Source organism: Schistocerca cancellata, chromosome 1 (genome assembly GCF_023864275.1).
Source record: "Schistocerca cancellata isolate TAMUIC-IGC-003103 chromosome 1, iqSchCanc2.1, whole genome shotgun sequence".
Classification (NCBI taxonomy): Eukaryota; Metazoa; Arthropoda; class Insecta; order Orthoptera; family Acrididae; genus Schistocerca; species Schistocerca cancellata.
In genome coordinates, this window is record NC_064626.1 from 311843308 (window position 1) to 311864298 (window position 20991).

The 20991-nt window shown below is 43.6% G+C and overlaps 1 protein-coding gene across 1 annotated transcript in view; it reads left to right on the plus strand.

Moving 5' to 3' along the window:
- Positions 1-1014: 1014 nt before the first annotated feature.
- LOC126172775 (insulin-like growth factor-binding protein-related protein 1) overlaps positions 1015-20991 on the plus strand; it is a 132686-nt gene continuing 112709 nt past the window's right edge. The window contains exon 1 of the mRNA XM_049920907.1: positions 1015-1377. Coding sequence (XP_049776864.1) covers positions 1069-1377 — 309 coding nt within the window. The 5' untranslated portion in view covers positions 1015-1068. The remainder of the gene's footprint in view (positions 1378-20991) is intronic.

Below are 20991 nucleotides of genomic sequence, written 5' to 3' on the forward strand. Positions count from 1 at the left end.
TCCCACCCGTCACGCAAATGCATAATAATCAATATTTTTATTTCAAGATTTTAAATATGGCTGAAACAACAACTGTTGAAATTCTTCACGGTAAAAGATGACAGCCAAAACAGTTGCAGGATAAAGATTTATTAAAATTCTTGACCACGGTTTCGGTATATCTAAATATACCTTTGTGTTCGCATCGACCCTCTGTCCATAATTATCTTGTATAAATGGAGATAATGTTTTAACTACTGACGACGCCTTTGGCACAATTGTTTTAGGAATCTCCATTGCAGGATGTGATTTTAGTGTATTGTACTTCTGATGAAGATGTATTTAGATATGCCGAAACCGTAGTGAAGAATTTTAATAAACCTTTATCCTGCAAATGTTTTGGCTGTCATCATTTACCGTGAAAAAAACATTTTTATTTTCCGTGACATACTGGAAAAAGTTTTCACAACAGTAATATCTCACGTCTTGCTCTTCTACTGTAAATTCCAGAGGGAAACAGTTTAGATCAGAGGAGAACATCTGTGGAAAACACGTTGAATTTTCTGCACTACTTGGCGGAAAGGTGGTAGCTATCTGGATTTGAACCGAACGAGATGCTGCTCTGCATCAAGAGAAGCAGAAGGGTTGCCTCTATGTGGTAATCCACTGTGGCTGTATCGCTGGAGAACTCGACTACAGCGCCGGCATAGGAAATCGTTTTTTCTTTTTTTTTCTGCCCCGTGGAAACTGTCCGAACAGATCCCGCGTTCGTCGCTATAAACAAGCGGCGCAGTTGCCGCGTCGCAACAGAAAAGACGGATCTCCCCGGAGTGAAGCCTCCGCGACGTAAATACGGAATCCGTGGCGGAGCGGCGAGGGAAAAACGCTACCGCTCGGCTGTCAGCGCGCCGGCGAGAGGCGGCCCCCACGCGCCCTCCCTCGCACACACACACACACACACACACACACAGAGCCAGAGCCGCGCCGCTATATATATACGAGGCGGGCGCGCCCACGCGACAGACGGGCGCCGGCAGCAGCAGCGGCAACAGCAGCAGCAGCAGCAGCAGCACGCGCGACGCACCGACGATGCAGCTCCTGGTGAAGGCGACGGCGCTGGTGGTCCTCCTGGTGGCCACGGCGGGTGCGGGGGCGGCGCCGGTGCACGACGGCGACCGCTGCCCGGACAAATGCGACACGGCGCTGTGCCCCCGGTCGGAGGCGGCCTGCCCCCGGGGGCTGGTGCCCGACCCGTGCGCCTGCTGCCCCTCCGGTCTCTGCGGCCTCGAGGAGGGCGAGCGCTGCTTCGACCCCCGGGTCACGCCAAAGAAGTTCGACAGGTTCGGCCAGTGCGGCGACGGGCTCGTCTGCAAGTCCCGTCATGACCTCACCTTCCGGGTGAGTACCTCGGAGACTGCTGCAGCTGTAGAAGGCAGAAGGCGTGCTAAACTTTGCTGGGGACATTGGCTGACATGTAGTCTTGCTCGTGGGTAACAGCTTCAGCAATGTTGGGAGTTACATTTACATACATATTCCGCAATCCACCATACGGTGCGTGGCGGAAGGTACCTCATACCACAACTAGCATCTTCTCTCCCTGTTTCACTCCCAAACAGAACGAGGGAAAAATGACTGCCTATATGCCTCTGTACGAGCCCTAATGTCTCTTATCTTATCTTTGTGGTCTATCCGCGAAATGTAAGTTGGCGGCAGTAAAATTGTACTGCAGTTAGCCTCAAATGCTGGTTCTCTAAATTTCCTCAGTAGCGATTCACGAAAAGAACGCCTCCTTTCCTCTAGAGACTCCCACCCGAGTTCCTGAAGCATTTCCGTAACACTCGCGTGATGATCAAACCTACCAGTAACAAATCTAGCAGCCCGCCTCTGAATTGCTTCTATGTCCTCTCTCAATCCGACCTGATAGTCATTGGTATAGTGACAAGATCTCTCAGTGCGAATCTCATAGAGTATGTTTACCATGTTGTCGAAATAGAATGTCCGCCCCGATAGCTGAGCGGTAGCGTAACAGAGTGCTGTCCTAAGAGGCCCGGGTTCGATTCCCGGCTGGGTCGGGGATTTTCTCCGCTCAGGGACTGGTTGTTGTGTTGTTTTCATCATCATTTCATCCCCATCCGGCGCGCAGGTCGCCCAAGGTGGCGTCGAATGTAATAAGACCTGCATCAACGCGGCCGGACCTGCCCCGTAAGGGGCCTCCCGGCCAATAACACCAAACGCTCATTTCTATTTCGGAAGAGAATCACTTCTGCACATAACAAGGCACTTGCTAAACATCTTCCTTTCCAGCCTCTAGATATCCTCTCGTAGACATAGCCCTCTTTCAAAGACTTCCGTGTCGATCTTTGCTGGACTGTTTGGATCCAGTTTCTTCCTGCATGTGGTGGATATCGTCCCTCATCATGCCATAGGACGGCCGACATTTCTCTTTGACTCCCTCGGACTCAACTGTACCAGTGTTTTGCTCCATGTGAAGTTGCTCCTGCCCAAAGCCATTTCAGTTTCGCTACCCTCTCGAAAAAGTCGCGGACTCCTATTCTTCTCTTTATCTTGATGTTTTCTCGCGGATTCAATCCGAGCATTGCTCGCTCAATTGCCCTTTGACACACCCGGAGACGATCTGTGCTGTTTGCTGTGTCATTTTTTCGAGCCATTATGTTGTTACTGGCAGGATGCATGTGTCATAAGCCTTCCTCTTCGAATTTATGGCGGAGAATGAACCAAGTTTGCCAAATGCCACCAAGGTGAGGGCGATTCTATGAGGGTTATCTCTGCTGTCTGGTTATATTCCAGATAAATATATTCATTTCCTACTTCCAAAGCACGGTTTTTACGGAGAAAAGAATGCTCTTGAAATAGCAAATGTATACACTGGTATAGTGGACGAATATATTCACCAAATTTCTCGGTGTGAACCCCACAGAGTATGTTTGCGTTTTTCTGGGAAGGTACATCGCTTCTGCAGAAGGCGAGACGCCCGTTAAGAGTTTTTCGAGGCTTAGTCTCGATCTTGGGGAATAGTGCCAGAAACGTTGGGAGTGAACGAATATATTCGCAAGTAAGCAACTTACCGAGTGGAGCTCCAAGCTCGACCTTTCGAACTGAATCCCATAGAACGTGTTTACAACATTCCTGAAAGGTTCATTCATAAGTAAAGATTTATTTTCAAATGTGTCTATAATTACGCCAGTAATTACAAAACTCTGAGCGTTTACATTACAATAAACACGCCAGCGAAATGCAGGAGTTCATACATAGGAAACATTACATTTGAAAGTATCCTCGTGCAAGGAACAACGTACTTAAGAACGAGAATTATTTACCGAAACGTATTGTGATTAGTAGCAGTAGATGTTATTTTGTAACAAACAAAACTTGAGTGAGGTAGGATAGGTACTTCTCACTTACGCCAATCACGAAAGAGAAATGAGAAATACAAACGTTCGACCTTGCAAAACTCAATAATTTATTATTTTTATGCCTAAAACATATTTCAGTGTAATTATTCTTTCAAATTTATTTATTGACCTTTAGATTTCTACTCGTCTACATAGAATCTCCAGCCCTTAGTGTTTCATTCCAAAATATTCTTTGCGGATTGGGTTAAGTAAATCGTATATACATTTTGGTTAGCTACATGGTAAAATAACGCGAGCAAGAACTAAGGTTCAGACCAGACATGTATAGTCCATCGCTTGTCAGTTATAAAGAACGAGGGATATACAAGACCAAAAACCAAATATAAGTTACATTTTGCATGTAGCTAGATAATTAATATATTTACAAGTGATAAAACTACTAACAGTACAATTCTTCATGGAGCCAACATGAGTCAGTTCTAGTTAACGTACCAAATCGAGTAAATGAATAGGCAAAATATAATGTTCAAGTTAATTATATCTTACTTTAATAGTCATTTATCCGTAAGTTCTGTCCTATCGTTGATACACATCAAATGCAATTCGTCACCTGTAGTGTGTGATCTTTATTTAATGATCTAAAAATTTGTTCGAAAATGGTTTGTAAGGTAAGGGCAAGTATTTTTAGCTTATAATATGAAGTCGGTTATGAGATTCATCTTTCACTAGTCTGTGTAATGTATCTTTGAAATGAACCTCAAAAGTATTTCTCGTATTAGTAAAATGTTAGTTGTATTGCTAAAAAACATTTTCGGACAAAATTTCAGTCAACTGCGTATAGCACGCCACTGGGAAGATGTTACAGCTGTATTGAAACATGTTTGAGGTACACAATAAAAGAGCAGTAATTGTATTGTGCACAAGCCTCTGAATCGTAGCAGATAGATAATTACCTCGATAATGATTTAGAATCTCCTTAATATACAACAGCGTTTCAAAATTTCATTAAAAATTTTCTTTGTTTGTAACCGTTTCATACCGCATGTAGTTACCATAAATAATAGTGATCAGGAACACAGTTTGTATTTCCTCGCACATTAATTCAGACAAGTTGTCAACCTAAGTTTCCGGTCTTTTCAAGAATTTTCTGTAAGAGAATTTCAGAATTCCTACTCTGTTCACGAATTCATCAAACGTGTTGTGTACACCGTCTAATAAGACAGAGTCTACTGTCTCCTCAGTTATATGTCAAAAATAATGAGTCAATTTTTTCAATCCTACTTAAATAAGGCGAGACGATACTGTCATTTGATCGACGGTGGGAATAAGTTGGGGGACGGGGATGTGGGGTTGAGAGGAGGAGCGAGAGGCATAGAATGTAACATCTTCGTTCCATCAACTCCACTTCCCGCAATTAAAAAAAATACCTTTGTGCTCATTGGTTGTTATTATGGTGTTGTAGACTGTTCAGTTACATGAAGAAACTTATGTGCTCACTGAAAAATAATGGACGAATCGTTTCGTCATAACAGAGAGAGCAAAAAACATTTAACTTGTAGGTAATCCTGAAAAGTCCTTGAACAACACGACGGTTCCCGTGTCTAGAATTTGATAACTGTAACTATTCACAATACCTCAACGGACGGAGGTTGCCCTATAGATCACATGTAGATGTCGAATGAACTGCTCATTTTAAATCACTCTGATTGGAATATATTTGTCTCAAACTCCAACTCGCTTTAGTCGGACAAGTCTGATTCGTGACGGAGCTCATCGTTGCTAATATGGCATGAAATACTTTTTGAGATAAATTCCTTATTAGCATTAGAAAACTTATTTTTGTTTGAAAATTTTCTTTTTGTGCTATTAAAAATAATATGACGAGTACTTCAACATTCGTGTTTCACTCCGTTGTATTGTTGGACAGTGTTATGTCTGTTTACAGATGTCTAGCAAATAGACCTGTTTATAAAAGTTTGTTGTCAATGAGCGTAAAAACATCCCTAAATAACTCATTTTGATAATACTTCAGTTGTTGATAATAATTTATGATATTCAGTTAAAAACCTATAAAACGTGTTTGTTGTTGTTGTTGTTGTTGTTGTTGTGGTCTTCAGTCCTGAGACTGGTTTGATGCAGCTGTAATTAACTAAAAATATTTTGTGGCAGTTGCCATTTTCCGCAACATTTATGCAGATACTCTTTTACAACAAAAACTCTTTAGCGTGCTCCAATGTTGATAGTTATTATCCCAGATGCGTTTCGTCTACTATGTGAGAGGCATCTTCAGTGGCTATTCTGAAATGTGATGCAGTTTTGGCGTTACACGTATTAATTACAGTTCTAAAACAGTGCACTTCCTTCGCTTTTTTTACATAACGTGGTATTGTACTTCCAGTAATTTTTAGGTGTTCTGACGATGGTCACTATTGTCATCTATATGGTAATATTTTCGGCATATTTCCGTTCATATTGTTATCTTGTCGTTATGATGTCTTGTTCTGTGTACATTGTTTGCTATTAACACTTCAGTGATGACTTGACAACCAATTCATACGTTTACCACCACAGATGCCACAGTAGTGAATGTAGAATTGTATATTCGTTTGTTTGGAGACAGGTATCTTATTTGTATCTCAACAATATTTGTGTACTGTGGGCAAATATATGTAAGTTCGAGTTTCGGTCCGGCACTTAACGTTCACGCAGCTGGGAACGTCAATAATGTGTCATCGCCACACTGCTGTTCAAATGTTGGAGGGAGCACAATTGTTCTGTAAATCAACTCCCTCGCCCGACACGTAATCCTGGATTGGGGAGGGGACCAAACAGCGAGGTCATCGGTCCCATCGGATTAGGGAAGGATGGGGAAGGAAGTCGGCCGTACCCTGTCAAAGGAATGATCCAGATATATGCCTGAACCGATTTAGGGAGATCACGGAAAACCGAAATCGGAACGGCCGGTCGCGGGTTTGAACAGTCATCCTCCCGGATGCGAATCTGTTGTGCTAACCACTGCACCACCTCGCTCGTTCTTTATCTTGGAGCTACGCACATTGTCTGTAGCGTAGACCATGTTCACTTAGTTTAGAGACAGCCACAGACACTTCCTTTTTAAAGGGCGTTCCCTTCGCGAGGAGAGAAACTTTCAGTGATGGTAGAGAAGGGCAAATGTATCAGTTTGAAATAAGGGACCCCGATCCACAAATGAGAATGTCAAGGGTTACAAATCCAAACGTGTTGTGTGTTAATTACGTCCCTGGAATGCCAAAGGCTACGAGTCGTTGGTTATGCGATGTAATAAAATGATTTACCATGTAGTTACAAACAATTCAGGAATGAAATTATATCGACCCCAGAAACGGGATGCTCAGTAATGCTAATAGTCGTGTAGGGGGTTCTGACGATTGCCACGCTACGGCTTGGTGGAGTTGTTAACACAGAGTTACAAAGAACATGTGAGTAGAATCAGTCAATGATTGATTAACAAAATAGCGACTACTTGCTTTCATATAAATGCAGTGGTGCACTCAGTGTTTCTGAGAGGCATACTCTGTTATTGGACGACGTCCCACATGTTCTTCGTGGTTTCATCGTGATGGGGCTCCAGCTTAATTTGTACATCTCGTTCCCGAACACCTACGTCACGATTTCCTTGAAGCTTGTGTAGGAAGTAGAGGGTTTGTTTCGAGACCAGCTCATTGTTCGGACGGGTACATACGAAGTCTGTGTGAGAATGTCAAGCTTGCATAGAAGCTAGGGAACATTACTCTGAACTGTTGCACTTATATAAATGTACGGATAAATAAAATTATTACAAAAAAGGATTTTTGGATTTTTATCACCGTCAGTAGAGCAATGGTAAATAAAACCTTTTTTTATTTCACATATTGTATCCTGCTCAGTCAATTACCGATCAGGTATTCCCTTCTCAAGTTGACACATTTGCTGATCTTGATGATCCTTGAAAGTCTGTATAATCTTTACTAGAAATACCCTGTAGTTATTCATTTTTTCAATGAAGGATATAAAATCGAAGTACACGTCGTCAATCAATGTAGCACTTTCAATACGAGATTCTGGTTCGATCACACTTTATCTAAAGCCATACACAATTTTTTATATACTGTTCAGGTGAAATCAGCATAAGAAATCATAAAGAAGAAGTATAGATACACAGTATGAGGTCAGTTTGACAGCAATACGTGCACCCTATACCAGTGCTTGCTTTCGCAGATGTGGTGGAGACATCTGTATATCTCGATCGATCGACCTCAAAGCATCACGCGTGGAACGCCCCAGACATAGGTAACAATACAATGGCTCTGAGGACTGTGAGACTTAACATCTGAAGTCATCAGTCCCCTAGAAGTTAGAACTACCCAAACCTAACTAACCTAAGGCCATCACACACATCCATGCCCGAGGCAGGATTCGAGCCTGCGACCGTAGCGGTCGCGTGGTTTCAGACTGAAGCGCCTAGAACCGCTCGGTCACACCGACCGGCCCATAGGTAACAACTGTTAACTACAAACAGCGAGACTATTAGCAGTTATATCGGAAGGAATGGGCATCAAATCTTCATTAAATCATCCAGAATGTCAATGGCCCCCGAGTATTCCTTCACAGCGATTGCCTTCTGGTGGTCAAATGATCTGTAATCATGTAGCCCCATCGATGTCGACGACACACTAAACTGTACCATTCCTTAATTTCCTTTCTCCAAGCCTTCTAACGGCTATTTTCTAGGATTTAGTTCTTATTTATTCCTCCCCACCACGAAGGGAGAGGTGTGGGCTGGCAGTAACCATGTTGTCGTTCAGTAGGCTTTGAGTAAAATGGCTAACAAAAACGTAAAAATACAATGGCATGGATAAAAAGTGATTATGTCGGTTTGACGGCATAAGACTGAAAGGGTGATGATATTGTGGGCTGCTGCTAAAACTTACTGTGTGAATGCAGTGGGAATGGGAAGAGAATTATAGGGGGAAGGATGTGGAATAAGGTTTTTGCAGGGGTTGAGTGTAGGGGGAGGGGTGAGGTTCTAGAGATTGAATTTAGTTGATGGGAGATACCTATGACTACGGTTGCTCCGGTTTTGGCTGGGATGGGACTTTAATCGGAAAAGGGAAAGTTGAGGTAGGCTATGTTTAATAGAATGATCTCAGAAATGATGTAAGGCACTGGAAGAGAAGACGGCTGAAATTACCTTCAGAAAGGACATGGTGATTATGGAGATTAAGAAACGTTGCATGGGACGATTGAGGCGCGGTGCTCTCAAGGATGAGATATCGAGCTTAGTGTAAGAATTCGATTTTAAAGGAGACATCGCTCTGGGAACCTTTTTAATCTGTTACAGGATACAAGCAGGGAATGGTAAACGGATACGGAATGCGAGCTGGAGCTCAAGGCGCTCTAGGATTTAGAGGCCTAGGGAGAGGTGTTGATCCATGCAAAATTAGCGTATGAGAGTATGGGACGGATGAGGACCTAGTTAGTATGTATGATAGTGAAGGGTTTTAGCCTCACTTTCGTGCCGTATGTAGTTTTCTTTTGGATGGTTGGTATGTGAGGAGTCCAGCCTTGCTTTTGATCGAGCATCACTCCACTATATTTTAGTGTTTTACTTAGATGAGTAGGATCGTTAGGGACTGTGAAGTAGAGATCTCGAGGATGCTGGGTTTTCCCATGATTGTTCAAAATGTATCATTCGCTATACCAGGAGGTGAAATTATGGAGGTGGATTTGGAGCCGATGTCGGGAGGTATGGAGGATGAGATGAAGGACAAGGAAAGCGTTGTCGTCGCCATATTGAAGTAGGAACGCATGAGAGGGTGGTTTAGAAACACGGGCTGTGTTTAGGACATAAAAGAGCGGCGAAGGGCGAATCCTGGGGGCGTGCATACAGCTGAATAGAAAATGAGGGAAGAGACGACGAGCATTAACGGAAAGTTACCTCATTTCTCCAGCACGCTTCTTAGCACTGTGTTATTCATAGCCTGTACGTGATGCACATACAGTTACCTGAATGAACGATGCTAATGCATAATCATATTCGCATAACAAGGTTGTTATGAGTGCAGACTGACACCTCTTACGACTGCATCAGACGGCTGTCGCTATCTTCCGCACAGTTGTGTACCACACGGTACAGCGCCCACCCCACGAGGAAGCTCGCTAGCGTGACCTCGGGAGCGCCAGGCGTGAGAAGCGAAGTGCGCGTTGTGTCATCGCCGACACTCGATCTGTTCACGGCTGGCTGCTGCGAGGTACGGGAGCGGGCGCCGCTGCCTGTCAGCAACGCAGACAGGCGCTCCTTGTCTCAGAGATGTACATAGTTAGTGAGCAAGTCAGTGTACCGGCTTCTCAACAGCATTTTTACTTCGACAGTGCACATTCTCGAGTGCAGCTTCATCATCAGGACTTCTGTTGCTCATCGAAGAACCTACGGTTCGATCTTAACTGAAATTTTACAAGTTCTCATAGAACGTATACGCAGTTACAGTGAAATATATGTAGATTATTTATCGTAAAACAGGGTAAATTAAATCAAAATTTCAAGTTTTCATAACAATAAGGTCTTCAACGATTAATGAGACTCAGCAAAAATATTTGCTGGTACTTTACATTTAGGATTTTTCAGTTGTCACTAACATTCTTTTTACTGTACACGGTTACCAGCATACAGAAAATTCTGGTCCGCTGTAACCTACTACTTTGGGTAATGGGGAACATCTATATATTTTCGTACGCTACTGGCCATTAAAATTGCTACACCAAGAAGAAATGCAGATGATAAACGGGTATTTATTGGACAAATATATTATACTAGAACTGACATATGATTACATTTTCACGCAATTTGGGTGCATAGATCCTGAGAAAACAGTACCCAGAACAACCACCTCTGGCCGTAATAACGGCCTTGATACGCCTGGGCATTGAGTCAAACAGAACTTTGGATGGCGCAAGTACAGCTGACGATGCAGCTTCAACACGATACCACAGTCCATCGAGAGAAGTGACTGGCGTATTGTGACGAGCCAGTTGCTCGGCCACCATTGACCAGACGTTTTCAATTGGTGAGAGATCTGGAGAATGTGCTGGCCAGGGCAGCAGTCGAACATTTTCTGTATCCAGAAAGGCCCGTACAGGACCAGCAACATGCGGTCGTGCATTATCCTGCTAAAATGTAGGGTTTCGCAGGGATCGAATGAAGGGCAGAGCCACGGGTCGTAACACATCTGAAATGTAACGTCCACTGTTCAACGTGCCGTCAATGTGAACAAGAGGTGACCGAGACGTGTAACCAATGGCACCCCATACCATCACGCCGGGTGATACGCCAGTATGGCGATGACGAATACACGCTTCCAATGTGCGTTCACCGCGATGTCGCCAAACACGGATGCGACCATCATGATGCTGTAAACAGAACCTTGATTCATCCGAAAAAATGACGTTTTGCCATTCGTGCACCCAGGTTCGTCGTTGAGTACACCATCGGAGGCGCTCCTGTCTGTGATGCAGCGTCAAGGGTAACCGCAGCCATTGTCTCCAAGCTGATAGTCCATGCTGCTGCAAACATCGTCGAACTGTTCGTGCAGATGGTTGTTGTCTTGCAAACGTCCCCATTTGCTGACTCAGGGATCGAGACGTGGCTGCACGATCCGTTAGAGCCATACGGATAAGATGCCTGTCATCTCTACTGCTAGTGATACGAGGCCATTGGGATTCAGTACGGCGTTGCGTATTACCCTCCTGAAACCACCTATTCCATATTCTGCTAACAGTCATTGGATCTCGACCAACGCGAGCAGCAATGTCGCGATACGATAAACCGCAATCGCGATAGGCTACAATCCGACCTTTATCAAAGTCGGAAAGGTGATGGTACGCATTTCTCCTCCTTACACGAGGCATCACAACAACGTTTCATCAAGCAACGCCAGTCAACTGCTGTTTGTGTATGAGAAATCGGTTGGAAACTTTCCTCATGTCAACACGCTGTAGGTGTCGCCACCGGCGCCAACCTTGTGTGAATGCTCTGAAAAGCTAATCATTTGTATATCACAGCATCTTCTTCCTGTCGGTTAAATTTCGCGTCTGTAGCACGTCATCTTCGTGGTATAGCAATTTTAATTGCCAGTAGTGTACTTAAGCCAAGTTAACCCATTCGAGGAGGAAAGTGAATCACTGTAAGATTTTATAGAAGAAATAATCGTACATCTTTAAGTAAAAATAACTTAACATTCGAATTACAATCGGAAATACAGTTAAATTACCAATATTTTTGAGAATTTAAACACAAAACTACATAGTAATGTAATAAAATCAGATATCGCAATTCTATTACTCCACTTTGTTCACATTAATGTCTGCGACATCATATTGGCCCCTCCTGAAATCTTTCACCTTTACCTTACAAATAATGTTTGATATCGAAAATGTTCGAATGTCAGCAACATTAGGATGCACAAAATATCTGTTTCTTGCTATATTTTTTTTTCTTAAAAATTGATCAGCGCAGTGTCTTTATCCGCCTCCATAACGTTTCCTACCTGACATCTATCTTTTTCGTCAGTATTGAAGCAAGCGGAGACATGGCTTCATTTGTCATAAAGAAATTCAGAAGCATTTGGTAAAGCCATTTATTGTTCTTTACTTTTATCATGCTTCGCGAAAATGAAGTTCACTATAATATTTTTTCCTGTGCTCCAAACTTCCGTATTTGTTTCTGGGGCTTGATCCACTTTATCCCTGAAATTACAAAGGAAGTCATTTTTAGCACAATACCGAAGTGAAAAAAGTACGTTAAAAAGTGAGTTTCACATATATTGCAGGTACAGTAGTGCTTTGATGCAATTCAGCTACAAAACAGATGTAGTTTCTCACCTATGGGCGCTGTGCCAGTCTGTTTTCGACGATATTATATAGCTTTAAAGGCACCATTGATAATAACAGCTGATGGTTGCCACAATTTTCGTTTCTCGTGTTAGTGATGACACAGATAACTAACTTACAGATCACAGCCTTCTAACTAAGTCAATTTTCGTGTTTCTCTCTCCTGTCAATCAGGTGGCAGTGATTTAGTACACTAACGTATCATGCATCCACTTTACCCCCTGTGATCCGCTTTACCCCATTTCACTCGGTACAGTGTATCTGTGAATTATGCTGATTCATTTTGTGCATAACATCACCCACTGAAGTAACTTTCACATTTTGTTTACACTGTTCGTGAAGTTTTTAAAGATACCTACAGTGTAAAGTTTTGAACATGGCTGCGTGGTCAGCGACCGTTTACAAAGTAAATAAACAGTGAAAGCAGCCCTCCGTCGCAAAAAAGGAGTTTTTGACCTAGGTTTCAACACTGCTATGAGTGCCTTCATCAGAAATAAAATTCTCAAATTTGCATGTCACGTGTAAACTAAAAATCAAGCGATAAAGCTTTAGTCACAAAATTTGTAAAACAGAATACATAAAAGGCAAGCCACTATAGGCTGCTCACATGCGTCGAGCTTCGGTAGCATCAGACCATATGGAAATTTCAGCAACACAAAGATCATAAATAACTCGCGTGTTATACAGCATGCCTTAATGTTTAAATAAATTGTCTATTTAAATATTTTACAGAAAGGCCAACGGCCTTGCCGCAGTGGTAACTGTGGTGTCACCGCCAGACACCACACTTGCTAGGTGGTAGCTTTAAATCGTCCGCGGTCCATTAGTACATGTCGGACCCGCGTGTCGCCACTGTCAGTAATTGCAGACCGAGCGCCACCACACGGCAGGTCTAGAGAGACTTACTAGCACTAGCCCCAGTTGTACGACGACGTTGCTAGCGACTACACTGACGAAGCCTTTCTCTCATTTGCCGAGAGATAGTTAGAATAGCCTTCAGCTAAGTCCATGGCCTATGACCTAGCAAGGCGCCATTAACCATATCTAGAGAGAGTCTCACTTGTATCATCAAGAATGCTGTATGCAAATGATGGATTAAAGTTAAGTATTACAGAAGCTACGTACTTTTCTTTATAGCATTCATTACGTATCCTGTTTCAGACATCACGCCAGCCGGCGTGTGTAACGCGTGCATTTCGGCTACTTCCGAGTGGCGTGGCTGTCTTGCTACGCCACAACAGTAACACCGGTTCCCGCCAGATCACCGCAGTTAAGCGCTGTTGGGCTGGGCTAGCACTTGGATGGGTGACCATCCAGTCTGCCGAGCGCTGTTGGCAAGCAGGGTGCACTCAGCCCTAGCGAGGCAAATTGAGGAGCTACTTGACTGAAAAGTTGCGGCTCCGGTCTCGGAAAGTGACATACGGACGGGAGAGCGTTGTGCTGACCACATGCCCCTCCATATCCGTATACAGTGCCGCCTATGAGCTGAGGATGACACGGCAGTGCCAACTGTAAAATGCAGAGGCGGTGTACTACGGCGTGGTGGCGTTTTTCATGGACGGGGCTTGCACCCTTGTTGTTTTGCGTGGCACTATCAGAGCACAGGCCTACTTTAATGTCATGGTTCAAATGACTCTGAGCACTATGTGACTTAACTTCTAAGGTCATCAGTCCCCTAGAACTAATTAAACCTAACTAACCTAAGGACATCACACACATCCATGCCCGAGGCAGGATTCGAACCTGCGACCGTAGCGGTCGCGCGGTTCCAGACTGTAGCGCCTAGAACCGCTCGGCCACTCCGGCCGGCTTTAATGTTTTAAGCACCTTCTTGCTTGCCACTGTTGAAGAGTAATTCGGGGATGGCGATTGCATCTTTCAACACGATCGACCACCTGCTCATAATGCACGGCCTGTGGCGGAGAGGTTACACGACAATAACATCCCTGTAATAGACTGGCCTGCACAGAGTCCTGACCTGGATCCTAAAGAAAACCTTTGGCATGTTTCATGCGAGGCCTCACCGACTGACATCGATACCTCCACTCAGAGCAGCACTCAGTGAAGAATGGGCTGCCATTCCTCAAGACACCTTCCAACATCTGATTGAACGTATGCCTGAGAGAGTGGAAGGTGTCATTCCAGCATTACCGATGGAAGGCGCCACGAACTTGTAAGTCATTTTCAGCCAAGTGTTAGGATACTTTTTATCACATAGTGTACTTCAGCTACGATCGGTCTGTAACAGACATCGGATCAAACAATAACAGAACAATTTCCACTAGACTGACATAAGCAATCAAAGGAGACTGCAACGAATTGCAGGAGGAAGAGCTACAGGGGAGCGACTATTGGGGCAGGGACTGGTAGTAATAAAACACGGGGCATAAATAGGGCAAGAGATCCACTACCAAAAGCACCCGCCACCACACACCGTAAGGAGGCTTGCAGATCATAAGTGTAGATGTAGAAATACTTACTTTGGAACTTCAAACTTCCCTATTTCAGATTATGCTAAATATCATGGCTTTTTGTCTAGTGCTGGAGAAAACACTGAATACACGGTCATCACACAGTTCTTCAAACCAATATTACTGAACAGCCAGTCACCTGGCGATATGAAGGAAGCGAAGGATACAGCGTTGGAGCTGTGTTGGTGGGCGAACTGGTCTCCGTTCTGTCGGCGGTGGCTGCTGCTCCCACGACTCCCGCCCACCTCACTCGCGTTACCCAACTCATCGGCGCACCTCTGCAGCCGGCCCGTTACTTTCACAGACTGCCTGTCTCAAGGAATGGTCCTGCAAGACCAGCCTGTGTTGGTGGCTATTGCGTCTTCATCATCATTTCATCCTCATCACTTGCACTCGAGTCGCTCAATGTGGGGTCGGATGAAATAAGACTTGCACTCGGCTGCCGAACTTCCCCGGATGGAGCCTCCCGGCCATCAATGCCAGAAGCTCATTTCATTTCATCTACCCGAGGGACAGAGGAACACTTACCTGCATTTTGGAGCAAGTTGATGTTTTCGATAGCTGTCTGTCCAATAGGAGCTTACCCTAAGGAAAACCACTCATCCTTCACAGCAGGGGTTTTCAACCCGCGGCCCAAAGCAAGTATCAGTGTAAAGTTATAATAAACTGCATACTTCCCATCTGAAACTCCCGGCGCACGATGCTGCCCTCTCATTTGTCCATCCCCACCACTTCTTTTGCCTTAGTGTTTCTTGTTATAGCTGGCGGTCGAGTTTAGACTTATTCCGCGGACCAACTACACGCATTCTCTGACAGCCAATGAGGATTCAGCAGTGTTCTGGGCGCCCTGCTGTGAATGTCGTAGCAAATGCGAGCGTTAAACGTGACCGTAGCGAGATATTGTGTAAATTTTTATTCCTTTTGTTGCGAGTTGTCATGGTTGATGGTAGTGGTAAATGACAAATTCTATGGAAGGACGTGGGAGACATAATTTGCAGGATACATGCTTTATTCAAACGCAAAGCACATGCATGCGCGTACCGCAACTGACGGTTGGAACCGACAACAACGTAATCCCCGTCCGTTTCTCCACCTGCACAAACCGCCATCGTTCGTGAATCGGACTACAGTGTTAAGTATACCCTGCACGGTCCAGCAATACTCGTCTTCTTCCAATTTAGGCCAGGTAAGCTAAAAGGTTGGACACCCTTTTTTACATAGAACAAAATCAAATGTCTCTAAACACTATGGGACTTAACATCTGAGGTCATCAGTCCCCTGGAGCTTAGAACTACTTAAACTTAACTAACCTAAGGACATCACACACATCCATGCCCGAGTCAGCGTTCGAACCTGCGATCGTAGCAGCCGCGTGGTTCCAGACCGAAGCGCCTAGAACCGCTCGGCCACCGCGGCCGGCTACAGAGAACAGGTAGACCCAGATTGTGTGACTTCTACGCACTATTGTTTATCTGGGTGGGCGAGTCATATGAAAATCCCTTCATGAAATTATCGTAGCTCGCCAATAGAGAAGTCGAAACAAAACGCCTGTTGTTGAAGTTTGAGATGGGCAGCGCCAGTTTGTTTTGGCTGCTGTAGAGGGGTGCTACGTTACCCTGGTTTAGGTATTTCTATGTGTACCGGAACTTCAGACATGAAACTGCAAACAAAAAGGTACTAATTAGGGAATATATTTTTTGGAGGAGATAAGTAAGACTTTAAGAATGTCCTTCGCAGATGTATGTCGGCAACTGACACTTCATTGGCGTATCGTGAGCACGCCTACAACGTAAAATAGCATACAGCTGGGCCGTCCAGTGGCCAATTTAACATTCGAAGTAGGGCAGTCAACACAAATAGCAAGTCTGTCCGAAGAGCGAACCAGAAGAAAAGTCCGAGTGGTAGACAGCCGTCGCTGATTGCACTGCGTAACAGGAAGCTTAGAGATTACAGAGTCACGAAAGCAGGAACTGAACTCTCTGTTGATGGCTGCTGTGGGGCAGAGAAGTGCTGCCAACGGTTTGCAGATCCGCCGCGATTTGCTAGCGGCGCGGGACCGTGACGTCGCTTCTGTCGTCTCCCCCCTGGTCTGACAGTGGACGCGAAACGTCCGCCACCCCTTTGGTTTGATCATCGATATGTTGGTTGGCGTCGCTTCACTGGGTCCGGCAGGTACAGTATCTTCTTATGTGCCATTCAGACATCGACTCTCGAGAAAATCGTGATCACTCAGGAACAAAGAAGTGCTCGCTTTCGGTTTTCGGAATGCCCATCACTCACCCGAGGTGTTTAGAAAACACAGTCTAAGTGTAATGCGAAATGGTGGGACGAGGATTTGGGTTCCATTGTTCCTAAGACGATAGAAAGACAGTTGATGTCATTCGCAATAGCGATGTAAAACAAAATCGTATTTCGATAATGATGGGCAAGAAAACTTATGGCCTTTTTTATGTTGCCCTCCCGGTGTTCGCCTCCTGATTTAGGCAAACCGTGAGATACACAAGACTACGGAACTGAATGAGGATTGACCCAAATCTTTTCGAGTATGTGTCCAGAATCCAGTGTCTCATTTATTTCACCAATCAGTTCGGTACTTTAGAACATATCTACTGCTACGATTTGCCATATCCGTGCAGTGAAAAGTTTTCATTTTTAATCCAAGCAAATGCACACCCCAAATGAGCATGCTGTCGCTATGCATTTTTGCGAATAAAGCCGTCCAGACTGTGTAATATATTGTCACTTATTACGACGTTGAGGCAACGTTTAGGTAAAGGTTTTATTGCAGCTGACACTAAACTTTCCTTTAAGTGTTTTAAGTTTTGACCTGATACAGCTATAGGCGAAACGTGTTTAAAGAATTGAAAATATATTACGCAATCTAGACGTTAGTATCCGCGAAAAAAAAATTTCATTTTCGTCGTTGGTAATTTACTTTGGTGTTAACGTTTCCGTGACGGAAAATTGAAAGTAAATTTCTTTCTGAAATGAGATGTACTTGCCTTAGGACCAGTGAGCGATGGAGTGCATTGTGGAAAGTGGCACATAGGAACTGGTGTTACTGTTGTTTTTAATCTGTTTCAGTTAGTTATAATGCATACTGGTGATGGATAGAAGCGACACGAGTTGTAAGGCAATAATAGTGACAGACATAGATTTGGAAGTAGGCGTAGCTCTTATTAATAATAGGAATATTTATGGTGATGGGACGAAATACTGTGGTGTATGTAATGTTGAATCTTTAGCTGTCGATGTGTAGGAAGAAGTATTGTTGATAGTAATGAAATGAAATGATCGTATGGCATTGTTGGCCGGGAAGTCCCATTCGGGTTCGACCGCCTAGTGCAAGTCTTATTTCAGTCGGTGCCACATTGGTCGTCTTGCGGCCGATGATGAAATAATGACAACACAACACCCAGTCAACGAGCGGAGAAAATCTCCAAGTCGGCCGGGAATCGAACCCGGGCCCATTGCATAGGAGTCAAGCCTGTTACCACCCAGCTAAGCAGGCGGTCGCTGATAGTAATAATTTCTGTAAGAATAAATACAACTGTGTTTAAATTACAGGTAACATGCTACAATGTAATAAATAAATAAATGAGGTATATAATTAGCAAAATTAATTGCCATGATGCTTATGGTAGAAGGAACCAAACAAGTCTAAGGGCGATGTGCAATATTCCAGCCACATAAATCTGTTGAAGAGTTAAGTATAAGTGGCTGAATACAGTTTCAACTTATTGATCTTTTCCAATTCTCCAACATTATACGCTATGAATGATGAAAGGTGGGCTTTTTGCTATTGATCAGACTCCTGTGTCTGCTGGGAAATTATACAGGACCGAAAGTGGCTTCAGCGGACATTATGCGCGTGCTTTTAAGTCGTTCGCGGAGAGATATGGCAAGCTCATTTTAGTGACATCGTTTTCGGTAAGAATGGACTTCAACTATAGATCTGATCATACTGAGAAGATTTTTGCGGTTTACTTTGAAAGAATGCAGGCCAGTGTTCGTTAGTGATGGGTCATTACTTTCAAATCTTTACCCTTTCCTGAAAATTTGACCCATTCAGGTATCTTCTACAGCGTGATAAGCGTTAAATTAATCATATCTGACTGTGCTATTCCAGATCTATAACAGTGTGGCTAGTGACCAAATTAGCACTGAAATGACTTTCATTTACACTGGGGGTGTCCATTGTTTGTGTAGGTCATTCTCAGGTTTCAGTATTGTTTTAGCACTATACTGGAACCTCTTTGACTTCATCACACACTTCTTTCTAAAAGTGATTTCGTTAGAGACTATTTGTATCTCATAACGTAAGTCGTACGGAATTAGTATTCCGCATCGTTATGGTATTATGTACATTTTCAGCTGGAAGGGATTTAGTTTGTACAATAATTTCGCTTCAGGTGCAGTATACGTATATTGCACGTTCTTCATAAAATTAGGACAAATTGCACACTATTGAGTCATTTTTCCACTACAAACCGCGAATTTCTACACCTCATCTCTTAAATATTATTTTTTTTTGGAACAAATCATTTTCTTTCCGTATCAGTTCGTTGCCAACAATTATACCTCCAATCTTTACTAATCTACACACTGTACAAGTATCTTTAGGTATACTTCCGAAGTTTATGCATCCAATTTTAAAAACAATATTTTTAGATTGGCAGTTTAACCATTCGTGGACATAAACACTAGACCGGATCTACTCAAACTCCTACCGTTTACATAACCCCACCTCCCAACTATCTGCCTCCATCCCCTCTCCCCCCATCCTCTCTATCTGTCTCTCTCAGTCTCTGTCTCTCTCTTTCTCTTTCTCTCTCGCACACGAATAGTACACACGCACACACACACGCATACATACACTGCACATGCATGGCGTCTTCAGTAACAATTTTCTTTAGTTTAACGTATTTTTGTTGCTTTACGGCCTATCCTCGTTAGGAAAAGAAATAACACCTCTTTTTAATTTATAACTTCACTACATTAACGAAGCGGGAAAATCTGAAGCTTCGTTGATGCTTGAGGTGATACATGTTAAGGTTATTAAGTTAAATCTAATAGCCTGAGACGCGAAAGACAGACTTTATGCCTGAGAGACGCTTCACTCCCCCGTAATACCATTAAACGCTAAAATACTCGACACTCCCGCTTTCCGTGCTGCTCAGAGTAATGCAATACAGTTTTTTACGGCACATATGCGGCAGAGCAGTATCGCTTGTGTATCTGACAATGGTCAACGAAAAACAGTCTCGCATTAGGACAAAGCCGGCGCCATCCCACTAATGGACGTTTTGCGAGCACCAGACGTGAAAGGAACTCGTCAAGAACGCAAGATAATGACACGGGACGGCCACGCGAGAACGTAGCGAAAAGTTCTTGTTATGTCATTCTCCATTAGCACGAATATTTTTTTTTTCACATTCACTCCTTCATTTCAAGTCTGTTTTGCAGCCACGTGGTTGCAACTCGGACTTTTTTATACCGATTAGTCAGAGGAGCTTTAAAACTCGCCGACACATCTGTAAACATGACAGAGAGGTCATCTTTTTATGGCACCAGATATCCGGGCCAGGACGTTTTATCTCACCCGGAAAGCTGAATATAAATGTTCTGCTGTTCAGTTGTCCGTCAACGCAGCCATCTGTCTTCCAGTGCCTCGGGACAAAAAAACCCACAGGAGCGAATTCGTTATTTGAAAGAAACGCAAGATTGGATTACCGATCAACAGCCATCACACATCGTTGAAGGTTACTCGCATAATGAGCTCTCTAGTGAAATGACAAATATCAATAGTGTATATTGTTTCATTTAAAACAAATGACATCCTGTGAAGTTCTAGAATGTTATTTACGCAAATATAGTAACCTACAAACTAGTTAAAGCATCGAGAATGAATTGTCTTATTCTATGAATGGCATTTGGTGCTTTCATTATATGTGACAAACTGAAATTGTGTGCTGGTCGAAGATTCGAACATCTACGTGGGTGAAAGTCGAATGAAAACCTTAAATTTGTAATAACAAATCTCACGCCGTTATCCTGTAAGTTGGTAAGCGCGGTACAAACAGCGTGCAGAATGGCCTGTAGGTGGCAGTGTAGTGCAGATGCACACATACCGTCGCAGTATCAGTATAAGGATGGCTGCTCCACTTGCGACTTGCACGAGGGAAGAACAGTGTTCTGTTATTCGATTTTTGCGTGGTGAAGGTGTGAAACCTACTGAAATTCATCGACGAATGAAGGTTCAT